Genomic DNA, 26181 nt, shown 5'->3' with positions numbered 1-26181 from the left:
TCTTGTCAAAGGGGTAGGTTTTCGATGTCCCTTCTCTCAATACTGTTTTCTGAGCACCGACTACACTTTCTGTAACAACTGTTACATGCCCATTTCCTCTGTAGGTTTTAAGTGGCTGGCATTTAGGGAACCTTCGTCATTTCAGTTCCTACCCTCAGCCCTTAGTCCAGTGCCTGGTACATCGTAGTTATTTGATAAATATTGGTTAAATGAATGAATGGCTGGATGAACAAAAGAGAAAACAGAGGGCATATTAGACATCACCAACATACTCAGAAACATACCTAATTAGCTATGTGACCCGTAACATGTTCCTTAGACTCCTTAAGCATCCATGTCCTCATTTGTTAAATAAGAAAAAAAACACAATAGAACCTGCCTTTGATCATTTTAAAATTCAAATAAGATAACATATGTTGTATTAATGAGGGTTCTTTAGAGAAACAAAGCCAATACAGGGTGTGTGTGTGTGTGTGTGTGTGTGTATAAAGAGATTTACTTTAAGGAATTGGCTTAAGTGATTGTGGAGGCTTAATGAGTCCAAAATCTGATAGAAGAGACTGGCCAGCTGGAGATTCAGGAATTATAGTTCAAATCCAAAGACAGTTTGCTATAAAACCAGGAAGAGTTGATATTGAAAGGATGTCCAAAGCCCAAACACTGGATGTTTCCCTCTTGCTGGGGAGGTGGGGTGGAACCAACCTTTTGTTTATTTGGGCCTTCAACTGCTTGAATGAAGCCCACCTACATTACGGAGAGCAATCTGGTTAGCTCAGAGTCTACCAATTTAAATGTTGTAAACCTCATCCAAAAACACCTCATAGAAACATCCAGAATAATGCTTGACCAAGTATCTGGGTACTGGGTACCAGCCAAGATAAAATTAACTATCACATATTTAGATCATTTAGTACAATTTCTTAGATATAGGAAACACTCAGAATCAGACTCCTTAGTCTAATCCTACGTCTTCACTCATGTCTGAAGGTCTGGTGTCATGAGAACATGTGTGTCAGGGCCAAGGGCTTGAGATCGCTTGCTGGATGGGATGACATGACTTTCATTCTTCCTCTGCTCTGGAGTCTCTCTGCAATTGTCTACATGTCTTATAAACAGTCTATATAAATTACACATCTTATAAACAGCATGGATAAGACATACTTCTTGGTGTACAGTAGAAAGGGGACAGAACAGAAATGTGTATGGGGAACATACCGGTGTAAAATCATACATCGCCATGGCCTAGCTCAAAGGCCTGGTCATGTGCAGTCCCCCAAAGCGGTTCAAGAAAAGAGCTATAGTGCCACGTTCATTCTTTCTCAGAGGAGGAGGCTAAAGTCATAAAATACTTTTTTCTTTAATCTCTATTAAGGGAATTTCTGCCTGGCAGTCAGTGTCTTGAAGAGGACTCAGGCATATATGCATGGAATGGACTTTCATAAAACTCCCAGAGCAAAAAGCTCTCATCAGATTGAGGTGGGGGTAATACATTATGATGGCATCCACATAGCCCCAGTAAATTTATTTCCTGGACAAGTTGAACCCTTCACTAAGCTGTGACCAAGTCCAAAAGGTAAGATGGCCCCACCATGACAGGACCATAAAAGGGAGTCCATTGATATAAGTCTTTAATATTTCACATCCAACTAAGGGATACTATTAAGTGACACTGATTTTTGTTACAGTGAAGATGCTAGGTTGCCATTTCTCATTTATCTCTGCCCATGAACCACTGCAAGAACCCTGACCTGTGCCCAGTGAAAGATGCCTTTTGGCAGAGTGGAATTAAACTCAGTAGGAAAACCTGGATCAAGAGGACTGGAAATGAAACACTTAAATAACTGTACTGTCATTACCCTCATTAGCTTTGAACTAGCATTATATACACACTTGGATGGAATTCACTGTAGGATTAATCAAAAACTTCACCTCAAAATCTAAATAGTTGACATGATGTTGTACTTGCAAATGAGGCAGCAAAAGACCATGTTGTTTAAGATGCTTTATGATATTTTATTTGATATTACTCAATCATGTGGATTTTGTGGTAAATGTGCATTTCTAAAAGTGCATAATCAAACATTTATTTTTCTAAGTCTTACATTTTCCATAGAAATATACCACAGATTGTTGCTTAAAGATATGTTACTTATGGATTCATATTGAAATATACCACAAAAAAGAGATAAATGAATTTATATGATGCTATTTGTTGATTATGAAAATAGAGAAATACAAAAATATTGGCAATGACAGAAAATATATATTTCTTTTTATTTGATTACTTTTTAAAAAATTAAACACTAAAATAGAGAGTAGTCAAATAGGCTTTGCCCACTTAATATATATTACCAATACTATATTTTTCACTCTTGAATAATGAAGCACATGGCCCACTGCTGTATAATTTGGTCTTTGTTCAAACATTAATTGCTATAATCATGAAGGCTACTATTAGAAGCAGACAGAGCAGATCTGTGCACAGCAAAAGAGTAGCTTTAACCAGAATTCCATCCTAATATCTTGTTTTGTTAGGAACATAGTTTAAATATTTAAAGAAGAATATCATGTTGATTCATTGGTAGAGTTTGAACACCCACCTCAGGCTTGAATGGTGACTAGCAGAGTGATTTGAATGATTATTAAATACTATCACTTTGAGGTTCTAGCCCCCCACAAAGAAGCTATTTTTAACAAAGGGGACTTAAAAAAGTTTTGCAAATCCTCTTTGGCTTTCTTCTCCTGCCACGGTAAATAATCATTTGACTTTCTTCATTTGTGCTTTATGGAGCTAATTACATTTGCTTAGAAACAGGGTTAAAATTAAATGTAATTTTTAATTATAAAATGTTTCCTTGGAAACATTTTCTTGTAAGTTAAATGGTACTTTGTTCTAAAATACTTAATTTCACTTACAATTAGAAATCAAAGACAGAGCACAGCACCAGGCTATTTGGAAATACTGCATTAATTGCCACAAAAAAGTTACTATTTTTCAAAATGGACAACTGATGGTGAACGTCCAATTAACTGCTACGCAGTTATTTAGCAAGTATTCTCACAGGAGAATTATTCCATTTTATGACCATTAATTGCATGGCCACTGGCAGTAGACATTTTTCAAAATTTGGAAATTTATTTAGAAATTAACATTATTCACTCAGAAATTTTTTTTTTTTAAATTATGTACTTGTTTCAATTTAGAAAGAGCTGAACATAATGATCACAGTTAAAAAGATCAGCATACTAGGTGACCTCAAAGTTCCCAGCAACTGTTTCACAAATCACCTTAACACACCAGATTATTCACAGCTAAGGGCAAGCCTCTCTTTGGTTCATAAGGTGTTGTCCTGGAAACCATTTTGATGCAGTCGATAATAGGGCAGACGCTGAGACACAGGGTACAGCCCGTACAGGAGTCAGTAATGGTGGGCAGGTGGGTTTCAGGATCAAACTGTATAGCCTGCAAATGGAAATAAAGAGTATTGCTGTCACTGACCAAAAAGGTCAAGAACGCCCCCCTTTTGGCATCAACGTTTTTCTCCACCGCAGTAGAGCGGAGCTTGGAGACAACGACGCCCAGCACTGCGTGCAACTATAGCAACAGTTGAGGTGCCAGAGGGAAAACAACAACAACAACAACAACAACAACAACAACAGCAACGGCACAGTAGAAAAGAAATCCTTTAAAATTTTTTTTTTCAACGTTTTTTATTTATTTTTGGGACAGAGAGAGACAGAGCATGAACGGGGGAGGGGCAGAGAGAGAGGGAGACACAGAATCGGAAACAGGCTCCAGGCTCCGAGCCATCAGCCCAGAGCCTGACGCGGGGCTGGAACTCACGGAGTGCGAGATCGTGACCTGGCTGAAGTCAGACGCTTAACCGACTGCGCCACCCAGGCGCCCCGAAAAGAAATCCTTTTAAATTAGAAATACATTGTTTAAAATTCCTTGGAGACATTTTTCTTGTGTTGCGTGAGGGAACTATTTCATACCAGTAAGTCTCTAGTTTCCTTTGTTCTGAGCAGAGCTCGGGTCCTTCCAGTCCTATCAGGATGGGGTGTCTGCTACCTGAGGACGGTGGGGTGCTTTCTCTCCTCATGCTCCTCGCTCTCGACAGGGAAAAACGGTCACTGTCAGATGGAGCAATGAATGTATTTGTTTGGATTTCAAATTATGCATGTAGTTTTTAGAAGAAAATAGGAGTTAAAAAAAAAAAGTTAGCTTAAGAGCCAGTTTTGAGGTTTGAGGATTTCCAAGTAAACAATTCCTTGATTCTGACTTTTGTCCTGTTTCATATAAAACGTGTTATCATCCAATTCAAAATAACTTTTTTTGTTGTTAAAAAAAAATTTCCTTCCCCCAGTTGAAGCTACTTGTAACTGTAATTGTTTCCTCTTTTATGCACATAAAAGACAAATGGTTTCATTAGAGTAAATTATGTCAGACTGCTTAATATAAAAAAAAAAGGCTGATCTTTAAGGAAACAACCATATTATATCTGAAGAAGTGACAAGCCATAAGAAACTTTGTTCACATAAATTGTTGTCATTTTTAAAAATAAAACAACATCTTGGATGACTGTGTGAATGAGTAAAAACTATTTCTCTTCCTTATGTACCCTTTTATAAATAGAAACTCAAGAAGCAATTGAAAATAAAATAATGCTTATCTTAAAAATTTCATACTTAAAAATTTGCAGACATAAAACTTTATAATCAGTTGAAGACTTTTTTTTTTTTAAATCTTCTTGAGACAGAAGAGTCAAAGGAGTACTTAAAAAACTTTTTAAAGCAAAACTGTGATTTTTTTCTCATTAATAAGGGTTTGGAGGGGGGGGGGTTGGTTTTATTTTTGACATTGGACCAAGGCTAGAATTTTACAGTAGGAGTCATAACTTCTTTTCTTTTTAAAATTTTTTAAAGTTCATTTATTTTTTTTGAGAGAGAGAGATACAGACAGAGAGAGAGAGAGAGAGAGAGAGAGAGAGACAGAGAGAGCGTGAACAGGGGAGGGGCAGAGAGAGAGGGAGAGAGAGAGAATCCCAAGCAGGCCCTGCACTATCAGCATTGAGCCCAACTCGGGGCTCAAACCCACTAACCGTGAAATAGTGACCTGAGCTGAAATCAAGAGTCAGACACTTACCTAAGCCACCCACGTGCCCCTGTAACTTCAAAGAATGGAGATACTAGAGAACTGTTATGATTTTGGTGACAGGACTTATTAACTCATCTCTGATTGGTTAATTAGAGGAAAGCCAAGATGAAAGTCAGTGTGATAGGATTAGCATTTCCAAAATAACTGTTAGAGACACCTTTCAGCTATATTAAAAAAAGTGATATGTTGAGTAAAAATTTGGCATAGAGCTAATGTCAAATTAAAGAGGAAGATTTTTTAAAAATTTCAATATGTCTGTTATATCTCTTAATTAGGTGGTCAGAAGAATATGCACAATCCCACCACGAGCAACATGGGATCTTCCTCCAGGCTGAGAAGTTTAATAAACTTCAATTTTTAAAAATAGTCCATTTTATCTATCTTCAAAATTCCATTAATCATCTTTAAATGTATTATTTTACTTTACTTCTTCATAGCTTGAAAAGCGTAATGAAAACAATATTATTCTGTAGTTGTGAGACTGAAGACAGCTGAATCCCTACTTTTCCTGTGTCACCCCCTGGCAGCTTCTCAGATGAAGGGTGAGGAACTGTGATGAATCCATGGCTACCTGCTGGCTTCTCCAGCCACAAAGGAATTCCCAGTCCCAACACCTGGCCTGATGGGAAAGTGCTCTTTCTTTCTTACGGTAGTAGAAGCCCAGTCAATACTGGACAGAAGAGAATTCTCTTTTGGTAGAAAGAATCAAGTCCTTTCAGGGTGATGGCAATAAATGGTAATTCCTTTCCCTTCCCTCTGTATTAAAGCACAATGCTTCCTAATGTGTGTGATTGTGTGGATTTCTCTTTGGGTTGGATTTTTCCATCCAGTTTTATGGGTAATAAAATATTCAAAAAAAACACTGTACATTGAATGGTGGCACAGTTAGTATAAGTTATGGCTTTCCTTTGAAAAAAATTACTATGCCCAGAGGGCGAGGGGACAGACATACCATTGCTGAGGAACAGTATCGGGCACGTCTGGTCTGAATTGCACACCTAGCAACAGAAGATGCTTTCCGCTAAAAAACCAGAAGAAACATGCCTCACAGCATCCTAATTACAGTAGAATTCTTACCTGGTAGCCAGAGTCATTACAGGTCATGTAGCATTTGCCACAGTTGATACACATTTCTTCATCGATCATGGCCACAACTTGCTCGAGGTGGCTCAGTTCCCCAAAAGTTCCAAGGTACTGCAGTGCTTTTCCAATTACATCCTAAAACATAGGCACTGAATTACTTACAGTGTTCATTGTAAAACATTGCCATGTAATAATTACTATCAGTCCAGAGTTCTCTGTTGTTGGGTTTTTTTAGTGTTTATTTTATTTTTGAGAGAGACAGAACATGAGCAGGGGAGAGGCAGAGAGAGAGGGAGACACAGAATCCGAAGCAGGCTCCAGGCTCTGAGCTGTCAGCACAGAGCCTGACACAGGGCTCGAACTCACAAACCGTGAGATCATGACCTGAGCCAAGATCAGATGCTTAACCAACTGAGCCACCAGATGCCCCAGTTTTTTTTTTCTTAATATATAATGTTGCATTATGTAACTTAGGAGGCTTTCAGTAGTATAGTTCTTGTAGTTAATGCTTTTCATAATGGTAGCTTAAAAATTTTTGTCTTCTGAAAGATAGGCAAAATGTGTGTGTGTGTGTGTGTGTGTGTGTGTGTGTGTGTGTGTGTATCCAGCTTAGAAACACAAGACCTAATTGGCTGCTTTCCATAGGATTTCTACCAGATGATCTAAAACAGTGTTTCTGCGGACAGAAGAAATGACACCCTTTTCAGTGGTTGTAGCTTACCTTTTTCCAATTTTGAACTTTGAAGGATGCAGAAGTAATAAAAAGCACAACAGGGTAACACACTTAAACTAGAAAACTTTAGATTGGTAGGAATGAGGGGAATAAAAATGTGAATGCTATGCATTTGTATCACTGCATTTGGATTCCAGATTCTCATTTAGAAAAGTGCTTTGATAGCATACCCACCTGTCATGTCTTGAAGAGTATATTTCATTATTTAAAAATTCTAATTTATGTTAATTAATTAGATGCATCTAATAGCTAAATAAGATGCTGCTCTTTTACTTTTAAAGAACTAGGATTTTCTTCATTCACCGCTGACGATTTTTCATGTGGTTACACATTGCTTTGTTCTTCATATTAATTGGAAGTGTGCTTAATATGTGAAGCACAGAAGATGTTTCATCAACAATAAGAAATACTTTCTTTCATAAAACAAAAACAGAAGGATGTAACAATGTTTGTCAAATTAGTATGCTGTTAACATTTTCTGCTTTTGTCTTTAACTTTTTACCAAGAGAATATTTTGTTCGAATTCAAGGTCCACATTCAAGGAGGTCTGACTCTTAAAGCAATCTTCCTATATTCTCTTTGGCATTTTATTTTCTGTTCTTCTCTTTATGACCCTGGTTACCCTCATTTTACTTTTTTCTCCATTTCAAGCTCTAAATGACAATATGCACATGACTTGGAGTTTTCAAACCAAAACAAGGTTTACATTATAATATGTACTTCATTTGTTCATCTCTCCAGGAGTAAGATGATAGAAAATTTACAAGACTCTTCACTATTTTCTTTTCAATGTGTTGAAGATATAATTTCAACTGTACTGCAGTCTGTCTGTAGGTGGGCACTTGATGTCCAAATCAATATCTCTATTCAGAATCACTCTCACAAACTCAAGATCTACATTTGTCAGCTTCACGACAGGCATTGTTACTAGAAATTGGTAACACAGATTCTCCACTCACTAAACTTATCATCAACACTGCAAAACTGGGTCTTCCTTCTGACTTCCTTCATTTAAAAAAAACAATTTTTTTAATGTTTATTTTTGACAGAGAAAGAGAGGCAGAGCATGAGTGGGGGAGGGGCAGAGAGAGAGGGAGACACAGAATCTGAAGCAGGCTCCAGGCTCTGAGCTGTCAGCACAGAGCCCGACGTGGCGCTCGAACTCACAAACCGTGAGATCATGACCTGGGCCAAGTCGGACACTCAACCAACTGAGCCATATAGGCGCCCCGTGACTTCCTTCATTTTGTCAACAGTGGAAGGATTTTCCCAATCACGGAGGCTTGAAATTTGAGGGTGCGATCTACTCCAACTTCTCCTTCCTCCAGCATCTCATCTGTGGTCAAGTCTTGTGAGTTCTGGATCTGCAATATCTTTTGAATCTTCTTTCCAAGTCGGCTACAATCTGGAACCATTGCTCATTAGTTTCCTGTTACCTCTAATGCAGTTAAGAGCCTATGTGATGAGTCTCATGCTCATAGTCTTCCGTTGCCATTCCACCTTATGCAATGTTGTCATCTTAATCCAGGCTGTACAGCATGGACTCAATTTCTCACTACCTTACTCAAAAATCTGTTATGTTAAATACAGTCTCACATTTAAGTCTGGCATTTAAGGCTTTCTAACAATGTCTTTTTTGGTCTTATTTATCGCTTCCAAATACCACGTGTTTCAGCTACACTGAACACACCTGTCAATGGACTGCTCTGGAACCTAATTTTATGTTGAGGGTATCTGTCTAGGATACCCTTCCTTCTCATCTCCATTTTGAAAACTCCTATCCATCCTCCAAAGACATCTGACATGCCACTACTTCATGAAGATTTCCTCAATCCTTCTTTTGCCTTTCCCAACCAAATTGAAGATGTAATCTCTTTGTCTCTTCCTCTTTTTCCTTCATCTCCTCCTTTCCCCCTGACCTCTCTTTCTCCCCTCCCCATCTTTATATTTCCCCTAGTGACCTATAGCATTTTATCTATTATACGGGACCAATGATAGCAGACAACTTTTGAGTTCTTTCTGTGTATCAGACCAATGCCATGATTTTTTTTAAATTTTTTTTTTTAACGTTTATTTATTTTTGAGACAGAGACAGAACATGAACGGGGGAGGGTCAGAGAGAGGGAGACACAGAATCTGAAACAGGCTCCAGGCTCTGAGCTGTCAGCACAGAGCCCGACGCGGGGCTCGAACTCACGGACCGTGAGATCATGACCTGAGCCAAAGTCGGCCGCTTAACTGACTGAGCCACCCAGGCGCCCCTACCAATGCCATGATTTTAAAGCACTGTCTCATTTAAACCTCAACACATTTTATACGTGATGCAGTGAATCAGATTTAAGGTACAAAATTAAGTAAATAATGAAGCAGGGATTCAGAACAGTGCTACATGACTTCAAATTCTATGGTCATAAGCACTGCTGTGCTGACTCATCCGCTATTTCTCTATTTAGCAAATTCTACTTCATGTTGTAGATAGTTTCTATATTTAGCTTCCTATATGCAATCTCTTAGCAGGCTTTAATTCAACTTTGTGTCTCCTGTGGCATATCTTGCTCCTGCAGATCACTGAAACATAATGGGTACTCAAATATCTGTTAAAATAAATATAGCTTTCATTTATTTATGTGCTAAATATACAGTGTAATATTAGGCACATAGTTGTATGGGTTAATAGATACTTGTTGATTTACTAAACATTTTTATTAGCATGAGAATCAAAATAGATTTGAGCACTTATTTTAAAAAAGTATTTTTTTAAATGTCTATTTATTTTTGTGAGAGAGACACAGTGCAAGTGGAGGAGGGGGACAGAGAGAGGGAGACACAGAATCAGAAGCAGGCTCCAGGCTCTGATCTGTTAGCACAGAGCCCAATGTGGGGCTCGAACCCACCAACCGTGAGATCATGACCTGAGCCAAAGTTGGACACTTAAGCTACTGAGCCACCCAGGTGCCCCTGAGCACTTCTTTAAATGCAAAATAATCATAGTCAAAGTATCTGGACATGTTGAATATTTTCTAATAATGTTTTAAGGTAGTAAGTACATAAAGTCACTCGCCAGCTATAAAGCTATTTACATGTGATAGAAAATAATTTTTTCAATCTAGGAAATAAATCAAAAATTTCTTTGTTTCATTGAATCAGATCACAGCTTGACTGAAATCACCAAAAAAATATTCAAACAATGATTAAACAGGAAATTCCCTAGACAGTCATCAAAACCTTGAAGGCTTATTCAAAAGAAACAATGTATATTTTAAAAGATTTTATTTTAAGAGGCAAGTTCACATTCTGTGTATAGTAAATATACCTTCTTCTCTACATTGGAGATTTGCTGTTGTGATTTATTAAAACCTTATGCTTAATGTAAAACTAAATAAAATAAGGTCCTTGGAGCCTCTAAATTTTATCAGCACATGGTGTTATGTAGTCTTCATAGTTCTTAAGACATTGTATATAGTTTTTTAATCTGGAAGAGGTTAGAACAATGATAACTCTCATAAATTATTTTGGAAAGAATAGCAAAGAAAATGAATTACCATACCATGTGCCTGAAAATGTGGACATTGTTTAAAACCCAAAGCTTCCATTTAGTACTGCCAGCTTATGAGTATCTTTGAATACACATCTGGAATTTGGAGTTCACTGAAAGACACATATAATCAGTAAAGGACATATGGCTGTTCTACTCCTCCCTGGACACACACCTACATTCATTATTCCAAGCAGGGTATGCATATACAAAGGTCAAGCAATCTGCTATAGCCATCCCTGATTAGTGGAAATGTTTATGTGTGAATGTGCATACGGAGAAAGTGATGCCAAATTCTTTAAAGTATAGATGACACGTTTGATTTAAATTAAGTGTTCCCAAAATTAACATTGTGAAGGATTATAGAATTCCAGAATCACGTCTTTGTCAGTTAATTATTTCTTTGGGATAATCAAAAGTATTTTTAAAAACTGGATCAGTCTGGGGGTGCCTGGGTGGCTCAGCTGGTTAGGAGTTTGACTCTTGATTTCCCCGAGTCGGGCTCCGCACTGACAGTGCGGAGACTGCTTGGGATTCCCTCTCACCCTCTCTCTCTGCCTGCCCCTCTCCTACTCACATACTGTCTCAAAATAAATAAATAAATAAACATTTAAAAAAGCCTAAATCAGTCAATATTTCTGTTTGATATAAATTTTAAGACCAAAGGGTGAGGAACTAGAGGCCCCAATCCTATCCTTGCTGTATCATACTCAATTTATTATGCTTGGCATAAATCTGTTAGTTTCCCCCTAGTTTTTATTGGCGATTGAAGTACTTTCAAGTTGCGATTGTTATCTGGCCTGTTAACTGTTTTTCCTAGCTTTAAGTCTTCTACACATCTGATTAACATACTTTCTCCAAACCTGTCAAGAGTGCCATTCAAAGGCCAGGACCAGGACAACAGTGTTGTGGACAATCCTATGACTTCAGTCTGAAAGGGATCCAATATTTAAATTATTTGGGTGTAGCTGTTTAATCATCTTATCCTTATCTGTACCATAACCAATGTCACAGGTTCTTATCTTTTACTCCAAGTTCACACTACTTGCCTAATAAAGCTATCAAAATAGGAAATGAGATGGTATGGTACATTCTCAATGAATTTATGCTGATTCTTAATAACTTCTTTCTTTACTAACTCTCTCAAGTTGAAAGTTTAATGATCTTTGGAGACTTTCACTGGAGTCAGACCTCCAGCATTCTCGTCTACTTCTACCTTTTCCCTACCACATCCACCTTTTCCTTTTCTAAAGAACCTGAGGCAACGTTTATTTTTCAGCAGTGTGATACAGCAATATCATACAAAGATACTTTCAAACATAGAGCATGCAATTTATTTTTGATACCCTCTGAGCTGGGAAGCAGGGAGGGGGTCTGTACAGTGAGAAAAGGAAATCTTGAGTTTATATTCAGCAGAACTCTGATAACTGAGGGCTTAGCATGAATATGCTGAGATGGGAGGTCAGAGACAGAGCATAAGCTTGGAAATAAAGTTGTAGATTGGTGGGGAAGGTGAGTGAAAAAAGTAATCGAGAGATGAGACAGAAGCAAGCAAGAATCCGGGAACTGAAATGGGGCAAAGAAGGAGTGGGAGGGGCTCGTGAGTGGGAGAGACAGATGAGTGAGGCTTGGGTGTAACCATGGTTGGCTTAGTACAGAAGGGTACTCTAATCACTGTATTCTTTTTATGTAGGTAGCTCAGGCTTTAAAGTAGCAAGTTCATGCCAGACATTTTGGGTTTAAATTCCATGAAGCTAATGTGATGTGCTTTTACTATATCCTTTCCTATCTTGGGCTTCACCTCTCAAATATATTTTCCCTACCTTTTCAGTTCTAAGAGCATTCTCTATGGGGATGCTAGAAAGATAATAGGAATTGAACACTTCTCACTAATTGTAAGTTAACAGTATACCATCTGCTCTAAGTAGTGGGTGTATTTTCTTTTCCTTTCTCAAAAACTTTTAATAGACCAAATACATTTTCTTTTTTCCTAATACTTTTTTTGAAATTCAGATAATTTGAGGCTTTGGTACTTCTGAAACATCCTTAATCCTTGATGCCACTGTTTTATGATCATCATTGGTAATGTGATCTTTATTTTCTCATACGACCATTCGCTATTGAATTATCTAAATGCTTGACTCTTTTCTTACTCTTTGGGAAACTGAGTGATTATGTCGTCAACTTTCTATTTGACAGCTTCTCATTCTTCTTGATCCATCCTCAAGTTAGAGTCACCGACTGTGGGATTGTTTTCTATTGTTTTGTCTGAACTTCCTGAAATGGGATGTACTAAAGGTGGGACATACATGTATGTCCAAGCTGAGTTCCTCTCTGTGGCCTAATGAACTCTAGGATGATATGGGATGGTTACTTTCCTTCAAGACTCTTTTAGCTGCCACTTTCCCCAAACGGATTTTTATAAGGAGCCAGAAATAAGCCAATGCAGCAAGACCCCTCATGGCTTCTCTCTCTTCTGTGGGATTAAATTTCCAACAAGGCAATTCAATAATTTTTCAGATGTTTTGCCTTTAGTGGAGTGGGATTTTCATCTGAAGTCTGTAAAGGCTTACATCGCTCCTCTATCTTGCCTGTCCATATTAACCATCTGGTTATGAGGTCTCTGATGTAGTCCCAGGATAACATTTCTGTTTTCCTTTCATTTCACTCTCCTGCAGCTGCTTCCTCCATGCTTCACTTTCAGGTTTGTGGATTTCAATGCATGTGTATATCTTTTTGACATACACTGCTCCTCCCCCAGCCCTTCAATTAGACCTATTTATTCCAAACACGATACACCTTTCCATAGTCATATTCCACCCAGGAAGCACATTGCAAAACATCCCCATAAGATGTAAGAGATGATATTTACCAAATAAGGTCCATTTCTCTTAAAGTTCAGTTCAATAATTTTCCACCGGCTATTTGTTGGTATAGAGACAACCGAGAAGGTTAATGTTACCCCATCGCATTTTTATGGTATCTTCTGACAATTGCGGGGATAGTCCTCCACTATTTCTCTTCCTGCGCCATCTCTTTTATGCTCTGTAGTATCTAATACAGTCTTACAGTTTTATCTGAGTACTTTTCTCCTTTCTCTCACAATTCAATTGAAATAATAAACCACTCGATCAGGCTGACTGGTCTCCTGCCAACACTGTCTTGCCAGTCTTATGAGATGCAGTCCATCTCTTACTAGAAGCAGCAGGAAGAAGAGATGAAAACATCGCTAGTGCCCCTAAACCATTCATTTTCCTACCCAGAAATTCAAAGACGTTAGAGATACATTCCTGGCTTCATAAGGAGAATGAGAATTCATTCTCATATATATCAACAGAAGTGGGAAGCATTCGGGGGACTTTATAAGTCTTGGCAGACTCTCAAATCTCTGTTATATGCTGCCTGGGAATAAAGCACGTTTCTCATTTAGCTGGGCCAAATGTGCACACTGTCGCTTTGGTTCTCGGTGAGGAGACAAAACTGTCTCCTATTTGGTTTCCTTTCTCTGGCACAAGTGAACCTGTGGAACGTGTCAGGAGCTTCTTCGGAAAGTCCTGGTTCACCTTTTAGAAGGAGACCTTTATACCTGCTGCAGGAGGCCAGCTCTTTTTCTTACTTTATCTCCGATTCTTCTCCTTCAATCTTCCAGCACTATTTCTGACTACCCTCTTCTTCAGAATCTTTTCATTTCTGTTTCTTTCATAAAATCGGCAGCTCTATAATGTGGTGATATATATATATATATATATATATATATATATATATATATATATATATGTATATATATGGTAAATGCTGTGTCATTATGAAATGGAAGTCGAAATGTGGGGTTGCTAAAAAGGAAATCAACTGGATGCCAGCCAGGTCGACCTTAGGGCCTCAGACCACTCCCTGGTATAGGACTGAGGGCCTTTGAGGCTATTTTTAGCTTCTGAGGGGGGCAAGGAGAAGCTGGATAGCATGTTGCTAGCGAACACTTTGGGTTCTCAAGAACCCTGTAGTCACAGTGTAACACTGGGAATAACCAACTGATGCTCTAGCTGACATTGTCAGCAGCTTAATCAGTACATCCCTTTGCCCTTTTATATCATGCTAAGACTGATCAAGAAAACTGGATTATTTTACTCAGTATTGCCTCTCAGTTTGGTCCTTTCTATGAATTCCTACTGAAAAAAAGAATGGGTTTACCAGTCAGACCCTATTACCTGGTTGATTCAGGGATTGTGTATTGGATTTAAGGTCCCATGGCTGTATTTTATTCCCAACATGTATAGATACTATACTTTTCAAACGCACTGATTTGCTTGAAATACCGCCTTCCTTCTTCTTTTTTTTTTTTTTTTTTTTCTTTTGTGAGAGACACAGAAGACAGTGTTTAAGGGCCAGGTTCTAGAGCCAGACTTCAGAATCACATCTTGGTTTTGATGTCTTCCTAGCTGTTTGACCTTGTGCAAGTTATTTAACCTGCTTATCAGTTACTTAATCAGTAAAATGGGAAAAACAGGGAACCTGATAGGGTTACTGTGAGAATTAAATGAGTCAATTCTCAAGCATGTAGAACTGTGCCTGAAACCTCATAAGTACTCAATAAATATTAGCTTTTATTATTAATTCTCTGCTTAATTAACACTAATTTATTAAACTCCATGTTAAATATCACCATCTCTGTGAAGCTTTCCACAATTACCCGAGGCAGAACTAATCCCTTTCACTCCTCTGTGTTCCCAGAGCATTTTGTACATATTTGATTGAACTGTAAATAATTTTTAACATGTGTCTTTTTCCCTTGTTAGACTATGAGCTCCATAAGGATAGATGTCTTTCTTTTTAAAATTCATGTTGTTGGGGCGCCTGGGTGGCGCAGTCGGTTGAGCGTCCGACTTCAGCCAGGTCACGATCTCGCGGTCCGTGAGTTCGAGCCCCGCGTCAGGCTCTGGGCTGATGGCTCGGAGCCTGGAGCCTGTTTCCGATTCTGTGTCTCCCTCTCTCTCTGCCCCTCCCCCGTTCATGCTCTGTCTCTCTCTGTCCCAAAAATAAATTCATGTTGTATTCCTAGTTTCTAGCACAATTCCTGGATTGCAATGAGTGCATAGCAAATACATGTTAGTGCTACATCTCCACCGAGATTGGGGAAATTCCTGTGCCTTGGACTGTGCTTTTTACAGCTTTGGATATAAACTCGGCCCATAGCACACTGCTGGTCACATAGCAAATACTCAATAAATACTTACTGATGGACTGATATTGAAACCGCCTACCTCTAAGGCAACAGACCATTAAATCTTATCTGAGGCATTTGAAGGAAAAAAGAACAAAAGATGAGATCTATTGAGCATGGCTTGCTTAGAAATAATATTGTCACACTCATAACCAGGGAAGATGGGGTAGATTAGAAACTTGAATGCATGACTGAAAAACTTGTTCAGACAAGAGGGGCTTAGTTAACTTTGTGGGGCACTGGGGCTCTTTCTGTAGCAGATGGGGAATAATATACTATGCTAGCTGAGAGGATAAACAAAGCAGTGTCATGGAGTTTAAACTATTGAACAGAGGAATCTATAAAGAGGCCAGCAGACAGGAGGGAAGAAACAAGCTAAAATAAACAGATGGGTGGACAGAGAAAACATTAAGCATGATAACAGATAGCCCAGTCCCTCCAGGAAAAAGGGAAGAAGGAAAAAATGGTATGTCAAGAACAGAAGAAGCACCTTAGGGAAAATGTAAGAGCAATGAAAGCAACAGAGGCAAGTATACAGTGTGCCTGGGTATGTGTGGTAGTATAAAACAATAAAAACACAAGAAGCAATGTCTGATTCACATTCACAGAGATGGCTCTTAAAGGGAACGTGGCTGTTAATTTCAATGAGGACTGAATAAGCACACAGCTACACCATCCAGATGGGGTCTGAAATAATGGGCAAAGGGGTGGGGGACTCATAAGAAAATAACAATAACCATGGCCCCTTACATTTGAATAGAACTATGCTTTGTACAATACTTTCACACACATCATTTCATTTGAAACAAGGGAGTTGAGGCCTTCTGACACTATCTCGTATTTGTTCTCCCTCCTGCCAATCTCTCGCCTGAGTTGTTACAATGGCCTTCTAACCAGTCTCCCTGCTTCTGCCCTTGCCCGTCTAGGATCTTGTATCAACATCACAGCTAAAAGGATCCTTTGAAAAATTACGTCAGATCATGTCTTTCTTTCTTTTAAAAAGCCTCCATGGTTTCCTGCCAAAGACTTTCCTATTTTAGGGTCTTTGCACTTTCTGTTCCTTCCGAATGGGATGTACTCCCCAAAGATATCTATCCATGTTGTCGTTCATCCTTTCACTCTTTAAAGTGTTTACTCAAATGCCATTTAATCAGGCAGGCCTCTCCCGACCAACCTCTCCAGCAATTCCTATTCTCTTAATCCTGATATATTTTCTTCACAGCACTGTGACCATCTGACACAGCACGCATTCACTTGTTTGTCTGTTTCTCCTTAGTAAAATGTAAGAGCCATGAGAGCTGGGCTGTTGTTTTGTTCACTACTGAATTTCTAGTGATTGCATCAGTGCCAGTACATGGTGGCATTAATGATGTACATTAATAATTGTTGGATGAAGGACAGAATGAATGTATGGGTGAATATATAATTTTTGCAAACCAGAGGTTGGAATCTCAGTGATTATGTGTGAAAGATAAAATGAAACAATACAAGGTCCTGTTGCCAAGATGAGCAGTGCTTTCAGACCTGTGGACACTTCCACATTCTTAAGACTTCATCTTTGGTTCCCACGCCTCCATACCATCATTAGCTTCTGGTTATTTTCCCGTTTCTTTTCTGCTCAGTTGTTCTCTTCTGCTTCCCCAGAGCTTACTTCTCTCTCATAGGGTATTAGGTTTAGTAATATTTACGAAAATATAGGTGAAGTTTCTATCTTGGTATAGCACACAGTAGGTAGTCAATATGTCAGTTCTTTTTCCTTTGTATCTTCCAGCACAGGTCCCTAATTTGCTTGAATTCATTACTTTCAATACGCTCAAATCTAAGTTTTCATTCCACATCAAAAAAGCCCATTAAATCTAAAACACTAAGAATAAATCTCTGATACATTATCTTTTCTTTATCTCAGTGACTGGGACCATAAAAAACCCTAATCATCTTGGTCCACTTATTCTTAACTCCTTACTAGCCCTTATCCTTTAATATATGAGAAGCACTAAATTTTTTTAAGTTTAAAAAAAATGTTTATTTATTTATTTTTGAGAGAGGTGGGGAGGGGCAGAGAGAGAGGGAGAGAGCACCCCAAGCTCCATGCTGTCAGTGCAGAGCCTGATGCAGGTCTCGATCTCACAAACCCTGAAATTATGACCTGAGCTGTAATTAAGATTTGGACAACTAACTACTGAGCCACCTAGGCACCCCAAGAATCACTATGTTTTAAAAGGAGAATTAACATGACTTCATCATTTTTGTCTCTTCCTCTGTTTCTATAACCATGGCCATTCACCAAATTCAGGATCACATTATGGATCTCCTGAAATATCCTTTTCCCCTTACCCTTCTAATCCATACCCAGCTTATAGGGGTCTTTAACTGCCAGTTCCTCAGAGAGACTTCCTCTGCTCCTTCAGTCTAAATAGGAGTCTTCCTATGAAAAAGACTCCATACATTCTGTATTTTTTTCTACAGTTTGTATCACACATATGATTTTATATTATTAGTGGGATTCTTTGCTTACTATCTGTTTGTATGCTTCATGAGGACAGAGGTTGGGTCTGCTTTATGTATGCTACTATGGTTGCCCAATTCTTAGCATGTTGCTTGTCTCATGGTAGGTGTGCAATAAAGATTTCCTGGAAAATATATGGGCTTCTTCCAAACTTCCAACTTGACTGGCCTCAGAGCCTTATGTATTCTTACTTTCATTCTTGAGTTAATTTTATTGAACAAAATGGGAATGGAGAGTCACCTTAATCTATTATCTCCTTCAACCTGTCCATTCCTAACATAATAACTAATAGTAGGTAATACTTATTTAGGATATATTTGATACAGGCTAAAAGCAATTCACACATTACCTAATTTATAGCCCCATGAAACACACTCTTATTTTCTCTTGTCTCACAGATTAGCTAACTGAGGCAAATTCATGCAGCTATGAAATGGTAGTGCCACAATTTGAACCCAGGCAGTGTGACAGAATAGTTCCATGCTTGGAAATTCAGAAAACTCTTCTTCCATAAATGTACTCTATTAAAATCTTATGAACTTTTCTATGTATTTCAATGAAAGAGAATAGGTTAAGACTTGACATGGTCACTTTAAACATGGCTATAGGGGTGCCTGGGTGGCTCAGTCAGTTGAGCATCTGACTTCCGCTCAGGTCATGATCTCGCGGTCTGTGAGTTTGAGCCCTGCATCTGGCTCTGTGCTGACAGCTCAGAGCCTGGAGCCTGCTTCAGATTCTGTGTCTCTCTTTCTCTCTGCCCCATCCCCGCTCATGCTCTGTCTCTCTCTGTCAAAAATAAATAAACATTAAAAAAAAATTAAAAAAACATGGCTACATACTAAAATAATACTGGTAAGCCTAAATTCAGTATCATTAAATGCACATAGCATGTAGTAGGCAGAAAATCATGACATGTCCTTTCTCTAATGCAAGATAACTTAATGTATTGTCTGAACTCCATCCCCAACCTTCTTGCCAAAGATCTAGCTTCCATAACCCCACCCTTTCTGGTAGCCTTAGCTGTTCTCTCATAGCATATAAACTCATGCAAGCCTCGATTATCCTAACATATAAACAAACCAACCTTTCCCTTTACCCTATTTTCCCGTCTTATCACTTTTCTTCTGATCTTTCTCAAGTTCAGAAGAGTATTCCATACACCTTGTTCGTACTTTCTCAACCTTTCTTAATTCCTCCATTTACCACCTCCTGGGCTCTACTTTTCAACACTCCACTGAAGCTGCTCAGGCCAAGACAAGCTAAAATATGAAGGGTGTGAAGATTATGCTAAGTTTACCTTAAGGTGTGGGAATCTTAAGTAAGGAGTAAAAAAAAATCAGATTTGCATTTTTAAAAGAATACTCCGTAATAGCTGGGGGTGCATTAGGTAAGAATGACAAAAGAAGGTGGGAAACCAGTTAGTAAAATATTTCAAAATTCCAGTGAAGAATGTATAAGAACGGTATTATGGTGTCTTCAGTAGGAAATAACAGAAAAGGAGGAAGACATGAGAGATTAAAATGATCGACATTGATAAGCGTCCCATGATCCCATTCACTAAAGCGATGATTAATAGGATAGAACCTAGGCTGATTTTTACAAAAATTGAGTGGCTCTCAATGCTGTTCATTGAGACATAGGACTCAGGAAGAAGAGCATTTTTGAAGGAATGATAATCAGTTTAGTTTTAAGTGTGATGGCCCCTGTGCTCCTTGTGTAGACTGTCTAGGTGGAGGTATCCAGAGACAGTGGGCAGCACAAGTCTGAAGCATAGAAAAGAGAAAGCGATGGAGAATAGTTGAGTCAATATATAGGAAAAGTCTAGATTGACGATAAAGGGAGATGATACCGAAATTAGGAAACAGAGAGATAGACATCATTATCAGCAAATTTTGAGGTAGGAAACTTGAACGTAAAGCAATTTATGATACATTTTGTCACTGAGTCATAATTTGGGAGATGTAAGGGGCCACTTAAAAAATTTTTTTATCTTTATTTATTCTTGAGAGAGAGACAGAGTGTGAGCAGGGGAGGAGCAGAGAGAGAGGGAAACACAGAATCCGAAGCAGGCTCCAGGCTCTGAGCTGTCAGCACAGAGCCCAATGCGGGGCTTGAATCCACAAACCGTGAGATCATGACCTGAGCTGAAGTCAGATGCTCAACCAACTGAGCCACCCATGTGCCCCTGTAAGGAGCCACTTTAAAATGCAGATATTGAGATCATGGGATGATTGTCTATTTGGGAAAAAAATAAAGTTTTAACCATAGTTGATAATTTAAGGCAACAAAAATTTTAATTATTCAAATGCAAATATTAAATTTATAAAAGAACTAGATGGGGTGAGTATTTATGATCTTATGGTATGAAAAACTAAACCAGTGAAGCAAACTGTAAAAGACTCTTAACGATAGAGAACAGAGGGTTGATGGAGGGAGGTGGGTGGGGGATGGATTAAATGGGTGATGGGTATTAAGGAAGGCACTTGTGATGAGCACTGGGTGTTATACATAAGTGATGAATAACTAAGTTCTACACCTTAAATGAATAAAAACTTGAAAAGAAAAAAGGGGAAAAAAAGCTACACTGAGCAAATAAAGAGAAAAATCACAAAATAAGCTTTTGCCAGATATAATTTCATAAAGTTAAAGCTGCTGTATGTATATATAAAAACACTATAATACAAATTAGGAGACAAATGGCAATATACAAAAAGTTTATAAAAAATCTGTAAGACAAAGATAATTACTCTTGCAGAAAATTGGTCAAAAATGAGTAGTAAGTTCACAAAAGAAATAATATATATATTATAAAATATATATTATATTATATATATATATATATGTTTATATATAAAAACATGCTGATCTCACTACTACTTAGACATTCAAAATTAAAGAAAAAATGAAGCACTTTTTTGACTATTATGTTGGCTAAAATTAAAAATAAATTCATTGTTGATGGGTGTCTAAAAAATGAGCCCTCTTATATTTTTTGGTGGAATGTAAATTTGCACACTCTTCTCAGAGAGCAAGTTGGCAATATGTATCAAAAGCCCTAAAATTTCACCTGTAATTTCTCTGGAGAAAACAATAAGACATCTACACAAAGATTTTTATACAATGATAATTATAATAGCATTATTTCTATGAAATTCTGGAAACAACCTAAAGGTTCAGCAATAGGTTACTTTTTTTCCTCTAGTTTTTATTTAAATTTAACATTAACAGTGTAAAATTAACAGTGCAATATTAGTTTCAGGTGTAAATTTTAGTGATTAAACACTTCCATACACCACCAGGTACTCGTCAAAACAAGTGCTCTCCTTACTCCCCATCACCTATTTCACCCATCCCCCCTGCCCGGCTCCCCTCTGGTAACCATCAGTTTGTTCTCTATAGTTAAAAATCTGTTTCTTGGTTTGCCTCTCTTTTTTCCCTCCTATAATCATTTGTTTTGTTTCTTAAATTCCACATATGAGTCAAATTATATGGTATTTGTCTTTTTCTGACTGCCTTATTTCAATTAGTAGGATACTCTCTAGCTCCATCCACGTTGTTGCAAATGTCAAGACTTCATTCTTTTTTATGTGTGTGTGTGTGTATGTGTAAACACACACACACACACACACACGGTAAATACCTAGTAGCATAATTGCTGGATTATAGGGTAGTTCTATTTTTAACTTTTGGAGGAACCCCTATACTGTTTTCCTGAGTGGCTGCACCAGTTTGTATTTCCACCAACAGTGTAAGCAGGTCCCCCTTTCTCTACATCCTTGCCAACACCTGTTGTTTCCTGTGTTGTTAATTTTAGCCATTCTGACTGGTGTGAAGTGATACTTCATTGTAGTTTTGACTTGTATTTCCTTGATGATGAGTGATGTTGAGCATATTTTCATGTGTCTTTTGGTCATCTTTAGGTCTTCTATGGAAAAATGTCTATTCATGTCTTCTGCCCCTTTTTTAACTGGGTTATTCGTTTTTTGGGTGTTGAGTTTGGTAAGTTCTTTATAGATTTTGGATACTAACTCTTTATCAGATATGTCATTTCCAAATATCTTCTCCCATTCCAGAGGTTGCCTTTTAGTTTTATTAATGGTTTCCTTTGCTGTGTAAAAGCTTTATATATTGAAGGCGTCCCAATAGTTTGTTTTTGCTTTTGTTTCCCTTGCCTACGGAAACATATCTAGTAAGAAGCTGCTATGGCCCATGTTGAAGAAGTTACTGCCTATGTTCTCTTCCAGGATTTTGATGGTTTCACATTTAGGTCTCTAATTCATTTTGAATTTATTTTTTTGGGTATGGTGAAAGAAAGTGTGCAGTTTCATTCTTTTGCACATTGCTGTTCAGTTTTCCCCACACCAATTGTTGAAGAGACTGTCTCTTTTTCCATTGGATATTCTTTCCTGCTTTGTCAAATATTAATTGACCATATAGTTGTAGGTCCACTTCTGGGTTTCCTATTCTGTTTTATTGTTCTATGTGTCTGTCTTTGTGCCAGCACCATACTGTCTTGATAACTACAGCTTTGTAATATAGCTTGAAGTCTGGAATCATGATGCCTCCAGCTTTGCTTTTCTTTTTCAAGATTGCTTTGGCTATTTGGGGTCTTCTGTGATTCCGTACAAATTAGGATTGTTTGCTCTAGCTCTGAGAAAAATTCTGGTGGTATTTTGATAGGGATTACATTAAATGTGTAGATTGCTTTGGGTAATACAGACATTTTAATAATATTTGTTCTTTCAATCCATAGCCATGGAATGTTTTTCCATTTCTTTGTGTCATCTCAATTTCTTTCATCGGTGTTTTAGAGTTTTAGTAAAGATCTTTCACCTCTTTGGTTAGGTTTATTCTTAGGGATCTATAGTTTTTGGTGCAATTGCAAATGGGATTTATTCCTTGATTTCTCTTTCTGCTGCTTCATTATTGGTGTATAGAATTGCAACAGATTTCTGTACACTGATTTAATATCCTGTGACTTTACTGAATTTGTGTATCAGTTCTTGTAATTTTTTGTGGAATCTTTTGGGTTTTCTATATAGAGTATCATGTCATCTGCAAATAGTGAAGGTTTGACTTCTTCCGTGATGATTTGGATGGCTTTTATGTCTTTTTGTTGTCTTATTGCTGAGGTGAGGACTTCTGGTACTCTGTTAAATAACAGTGGTGAGAGTGAACATCCCTGTCTTGTTCCTGACCATAGAGGAAAAGCTCTCAGTTTTTCCCTACTGAGGATATTAGCTGTGGGTTTCTCATATATGCCCTTTATTATGTTGAGATATTTTCACTTTAACCCTACTATGTTGAAGGTTTTTATCATGAATGTTTTACTTTGTCAAATGCTTTTTGAATCTATTGAAAGAATCATATGGCTCCTATCCTTTATTAATGTGGTATATCATGTTGATTCATTTGTGAATATTGGACCAGCCTTGCAGCCTAGGAATAAATCCCACTTGATCATGGTAAATGATTCTTTTAATGTACTGTTGGATTCAATTTGCTAGTATTTTATTGAGAATATTTGCATCCATGTTCATAAGGGATATTGGCCTATAGTTCTCTTTTTTTAGTGGAGTCTTTATCTGGTTTTCATGAGGGTGATGCTGGCCTCATAGAATGAATTTGCAAGCTTTCCTTCCATTTCTATTTTTTTGGAGTAGTTTGAGAAGAATAGGTATTAACTATTCTTTAATTCACCTGTGAAGCCATCTGGACATAGACTTTTGTTTGTTGGGAGATATTTGGTTACTGATTCAATTTCTTTGCTGGTTATTGATGTATTCAAGTTTTCTATTTATTCATATTTCAGTTTTGGTAGTTTTTATGATTTTAGAAATGTATCCATTTCTTCCAGGCTATCCAATTTGTTGGCATGGTTTTTCATAATATTCTGTTTTAAGTGTTTGTATTTCTGGGGTATTGTTTGTTATCTCTCCTCTCTCATTTGTGATTTTATTTATTTTGGTCCTTTCTCTTTTCTTTTTGATAAGCCTGGCTTAGGCGGTTTATCACTTTCAAAGAACCAGCTCCTGGTTTCATTGATATGTTCTATTGTTTTTTTTTTTTTTTTTTACTTTCTATATAATTTATTTGTTCTAATGTTTATTATTTCTCTCCTTGTCATGGATTTAAGCTTCATTTGTTGTTCTATTTCTACCTCTTTTAGGTGTAAGGTTAGGTTGTTTATTTGAGATTTTTCTTGCCTCTTGATGCATTGCTTGAATATTGCTATATACATACTTCCCTCTTAGGACCACTTTTGCTGCATCCCAATGGTTTTGGATTATCATGTTTTCATTTTTATTTGTTTCCATGTATTTTTTAATTTCTTCTTTGATTTCCTGGTTGACCCATTCATTGTTTAGTAGGATGTCATTTAACCTCCATGTATTTGAAGGCTTTCCAATTTTTTTCTTGTGGTTTTTTCATAGTGTTGTGCTCAGAAAATATGTATGGTATGATTTCAATCTTTTTGTACTTGTTGAGGCCTGATTTGTGACCTAGTACGTGATATATTCTGGAGAATGTCCCATGTACACTTGAAAAGAATGTGCATTCTGCTGCTTTAGGAGGAAATGTTCTGAATATAGCTGTTTGGTCCATCTGGTCCAGTGTGTCATTCAAAGCCATGGTTTCCTTGTTGATTTTCTGCTTAGATGATATGTTCATTGATGTTACTTAGGTGTTAAAATCCTCTACTATTATTGTATTATTATCAATGAGTTCCTTTATATTTGCTATTAATTGGTTTATATATTTGGGTACTCCTAAGTTGGGAGCACAAATATTTACAATTGTTAGATTTTCTTGTTGGGTAGTTCCCTTCTTCATCTGTTGTTACAATCATTGGTTTAAAATCTAGTTTGTCTGAAAGAAGTATTGCGACTCTGACTTTCTTTTGACATCCATTTGCAAGATAAATGTTTCTCCATCCCCTCGCTTTCAATCTGCTGGTGTCTTTAGGTGTAAAATGAGTCTCTGAAGGCAGCAGACACCCTATCTATTCTGACACCCTATGTCTTTTGATTGGAGTGTTTAGTCCATTAGTACATTCAGAGTGATTACTGATAGATATGTATTAAGTGCCATTTTATTACCTGTTTTTGTTATTGTTTCTGGAGACTTCCTCTGCTCCTTTCTTGTCTTTGCACTTTTGGTTTCTCCTTTGCACTCAAAGAGTCCCCTTTAATATTTCTTGCAGGGCTGGTTTAGTGGTCACAAGTTCCTTTAGTTTTTGTTTGTCAGGGAAACTCTTTCTCCTATTCTGAATGATAACCTTACTAGATAGAGTATTCTTGGCTGCAGATTTGTCTCATTCAACATGTTGAATATATCATGCAACTCCCTTCTGGCCTGCCAAGTTTCTATGGAGAGATCTGCTTTTAACCTTATTTGTCTTCCCTTGTAAGTTAGGGACTTCTTTTGTCTTGCTTCCTCAGGATTCTTTCTTTATTGCTATATTTTGCAAATTTAATTACAATATGTCTTGGTGTTTCCTGCTTTTGTTGCTTTTGATGATAGTTCTCTGTGCCTCTTGGATCTGGAAGTCTGTTTCCTTCGTCAGGTTAGGGAAGTCTGCAGCTATTATTTCCTCAAATACATTTTCTACCCCCTTTTCTCTCTCTTCTTCTGGGACTCCTATGACATGAATGTTACTATGTTTCATGGAGTCATTGAGTTCCCCATGTCTGGTCTTGTGTTCCATAGTTGTTCTTTCTCTCTTTTGTTCAGCTTCATTATATTTCATTATTTTATCTCCCATATCACTTATTTGTTCCTCTGCTTCTTCTATTCTTGTGTTCATTGCATTGAGTCTATTTTGAATCTCAGTTATTGCATTTTTCATTTCTAATTGTTTTTTAACTCTTTTATCTGTGTGGTAAGGGCTTTCCTGATGTCTTCTTCTATTCTTTGCTCAAGCCCAGTGAGTATCCTTATGATTGTT

The 26181-nt window shown here is 37.6% G+C and overlaps 1 protein-coding gene across 1 annotated transcript in view; it reads right to left on the bottom strand.

Annotated features, from left to right (window-relative positions):
- Positions 1-1989: 1989 nt before the first annotated feature.
- DPYD (dihydropyrimidine dehydrogenase) overlaps positions 1990-26181 on the bottom strand; it is an 863407-nt gene continuing 839215 nt past the window's right edge. Inside the window, exons 22-23 of the mRNA XM_058695679.1 lie at positions 6236-6376; positions 1990-3463 (exon numbers count right to left, since the gene is read on the bottom strand). Coding sequence (XP_058551662.1) covers positions 3290-3463; positions 6236-6376 — 315 coding nt within the window. The 3' untranslated portion in view covers positions 1990-3289. The remainder of the gene's footprint in view (positions 3464-6235; positions 6377-26181) is intronic.

Source organism: Neofelis nebulosa, chromosome 2 (genome assembly GCF_028018385.1).
Source record: "Neofelis nebulosa isolate mNeoNeb1 chromosome 2, mNeoNeb1.pri, whole genome shotgun sequence".
NCBI lineage: Eukaryota > Metazoa > Chordata > Mammalia > Carnivora > Felidae > Neofelis > Neofelis nebulosa.
This window is presented reverse-complemented; position numbering and strand designations above follow the sequence as displayed.